Source organism: Triticum urartu, chromosome 4A, assembly GCF_056163025.1.
Source record: "Triticum urartu cultivar PI428250 chromosome 4A, HENAU_Tu73, whole genome shotgun sequence".
Classification (NCBI taxonomy): domain Eukaryota; kingdom Viridiplantae; phylum Streptophyta; class Magnoliopsida; order Poales; family Poaceae; genus Triticum; species Triticum urartu.
In genome coordinates, this window is record NC_141876.1 from 59,173,966 (window position 1) to 59,176,509 (window position 2,544).

Sequence of the window (2,544 nt, forward strand, 5' to 3'; positions counted from 1 at the left end):
GGTAGGTCATTTTTTAGAACACTTTTTCAAGAAAACACCGGTATTGCAAGTTTAGTATTTTTGCTATTGGTAGGCCACATTTGATGATGTGACGCGGAGGTCTCCCAATTTTTTTTGATTTTTTACGGTGTTTTAAAATCCGGCCGATTTCGTCGCGGCGGCCGTCCGTGGCTAGGGTCTGAGCCGTGCAAATCTGTTGTCGATTCTGTGATGAAATGCCTACGTGTGAAGCTAAAAAGCATTTTTAGTGAAAATAACGGGCAAGCTATGGAGGACCCGCAGTTCAAATTCCAGCCAGTTCCAGCTAAATCGGCCGAAGGTGGTCTGAATTGCCGGGAGTAGCTACGAGGGTCAGAAATGCATGCTTTTTGGCGATCGTCCATAAAATAGGGTCTACTTTGAGATAGACATGGAATGGTGCCGTTTGGGGTGACCCTCCTTGTAGCCTCTTCACGAAAAACACATGTCTTTAGCATTCAAAAAATGAAAAAAGGTTTTAAAATCTTTTACGGTGTTTTCAAAAACCGGCGGATTTCGTCACTGCGGTCGTTCGTGGCTAGGGTTTGAGTCATGTTTTTAGCATTCAAAAAATGAAACTTATATTGTTTCATACATGAGCATGCACAAAACCCTTAATTTTATCTTTCATCCATGAGCATGCATAAAAAATTTCAATTCCCATCAATTACCAAACTGAATATTCATTGTTAAGAAATTGACATGTTTAGATGACACCGTCATACAGCATCCATGAGCATGCACAAAATTAAACCTAACATACTTAACATTGACATGTTCATATTACACTAACAAGCTTAAACCTAACATGCTTAACATTGCCACTTCATTTTCTTAACATCTTCACTCCTCCTTCTTCTCCTTCATCAACCTGATGCGCTCAGAGTGGCGAATCCCAACACGGATGTACTCCTCTACCACAATTGGCATGGTCCTGTCGCCAAGCTGTGGGATTGCAGGTGCCACCACCATCGCGAGGTCGTCGTCCGCCACCACCATAGCAAGGTCGTCATCCTCCACCACCATAGTAGGGTCATCGTCAGCCACCATCATAGCATGGTCGTCGTCAGCCAGAATAGGCTGCTCCTCGTCATCCCCACTGCTACTCCCATTGCCTGGCCAAATGCAACAAAGTGTGAACATGGTGTTGTCGTCGTGCAGGTAGAGGAAGCCAAAAGGACAGGAAGAAGAGAGGCAGAGAGCTTACTGGCATCGTCGTCATGCTGGTAGTACATGCGGCACATGGTGTTGTCGAACATCTTCACGGCGAACATGGCGTCACCGTTGTAGCGGAAGACAAGGAAGTACCCGAGCTGTAGCTCATGGGCGTGGGCGAAATGCTCCCAGCCGGGCCCTAGGTACATGTGGCCTTCACCATCGAATACCACCAACACGTCCCACAACCTGTGAAGCCCGCTGCCGGCCTCCCGCAGCTTCACTTTGTGGGGCTCACAGCCGGCGAGCATCTTTGCAAACTTGTCAGGCAGCCTCTGCAGCGAGGGTCAAGCAGTGGTTAATTGTGGCAATCAAGCACTAGACATCAGAGTGATGATAAAGAAATGAGTGATGATAAATATACCTGCCTACTGCAAGATTTCTCAATTATGATCTCGAAGAACTCGAAACCTTCCAAGCCAGCCATCTCACTTCTCTGAAAAGCAGCATTGTAAATTAAACAACAGGACTGGACAGAAATAGGAAACAAGCACTTCAAAACAGTAGAATAATTACTACATGTGTTTGCCAGGGCCTCAATTTGGAATACTACTATAAATGGCAATGGCCTCAATTTGCTCCTACTATAAACAAGCACATCAACATCAATAGCATAGTAAACTAACATAGCAACATCAACATCATTAGGTGACCACCAACAACAACAACACTAAAATCTACTATAAATTGACCAGAACACATCAATATAAATTGACCAGAACCATATCTACTATAAATTGACCAGAACCATATCTATTATAAATGGACCAATTGTGTACAACAAAACAACAGTTTCAATATTACAATAGAAAGAAGTCTCAGGTTTGTCAAGCACAGCAAAACAACAGTGTGACTGAAGAAAATTATAGCAGGAAATACTTCATGCATCATCAAGAGATTATGATCATTTCTGACACTGGCCTTTCTCAACCTTTTGAGCCAGCATGATCACATTACATGATGCACACATATGCAAACTTCTATGAATATAACATCAAAACAGAAAAAAAAACAAGAGACCAAGAAAATCTTAGCAGTGCAAACACCTAGATAGAATTGTATTTGTACACATCAGAACATAAGCACCAACATAGCAGTGCTTAGCATGATCACATTGTATTTGTACACCTACATAGCAGTGCTTAGCCATTCGGGTAAAACATTACAAAACGAAAAACAAATTAGAACACACTAGTGTCTCACTGCCTCATAATGTTCATACTTGCTGCATATCAAATGGCACAGAACATTCTACAGCTCATACCAAGTGTCTCATACATCTGTACTTATCTAATTCCTTAACTGAATACT

The 2,544-nt window shown here is 42.5% G+C and overlaps 1 protein-coding gene across 1 annotated transcript; it reads right to left on the bottom strand.

Annotated features, from left to right (window-relative positions):
- Positions 1 to 861: 861 nt before the first annotated feature.
- LOC147974757 (B3 domain-containing protein Os03g0212300-like) lies at positions 862 to 1,660 on the bottom strand. Its single transcript, XM_087520131.1, has 3 exons — positions 1,598 to 1,660; positions 1,226 to 1,508; positions 862 to 1,133 (listed from the first exon to the last, which is right to left on the bottom strand). The coding sequence occupies exons 1-3, from the start codon at positions 1,658 to 1,660 to the stop codon at positions 862 to 864; spliced, it is 618 nt and encodes a 205-aa protein (XP_087376257.1).
- Between the last annotated feature and the right edge of the window lie 884 nt (positions 1,661 to 2,544).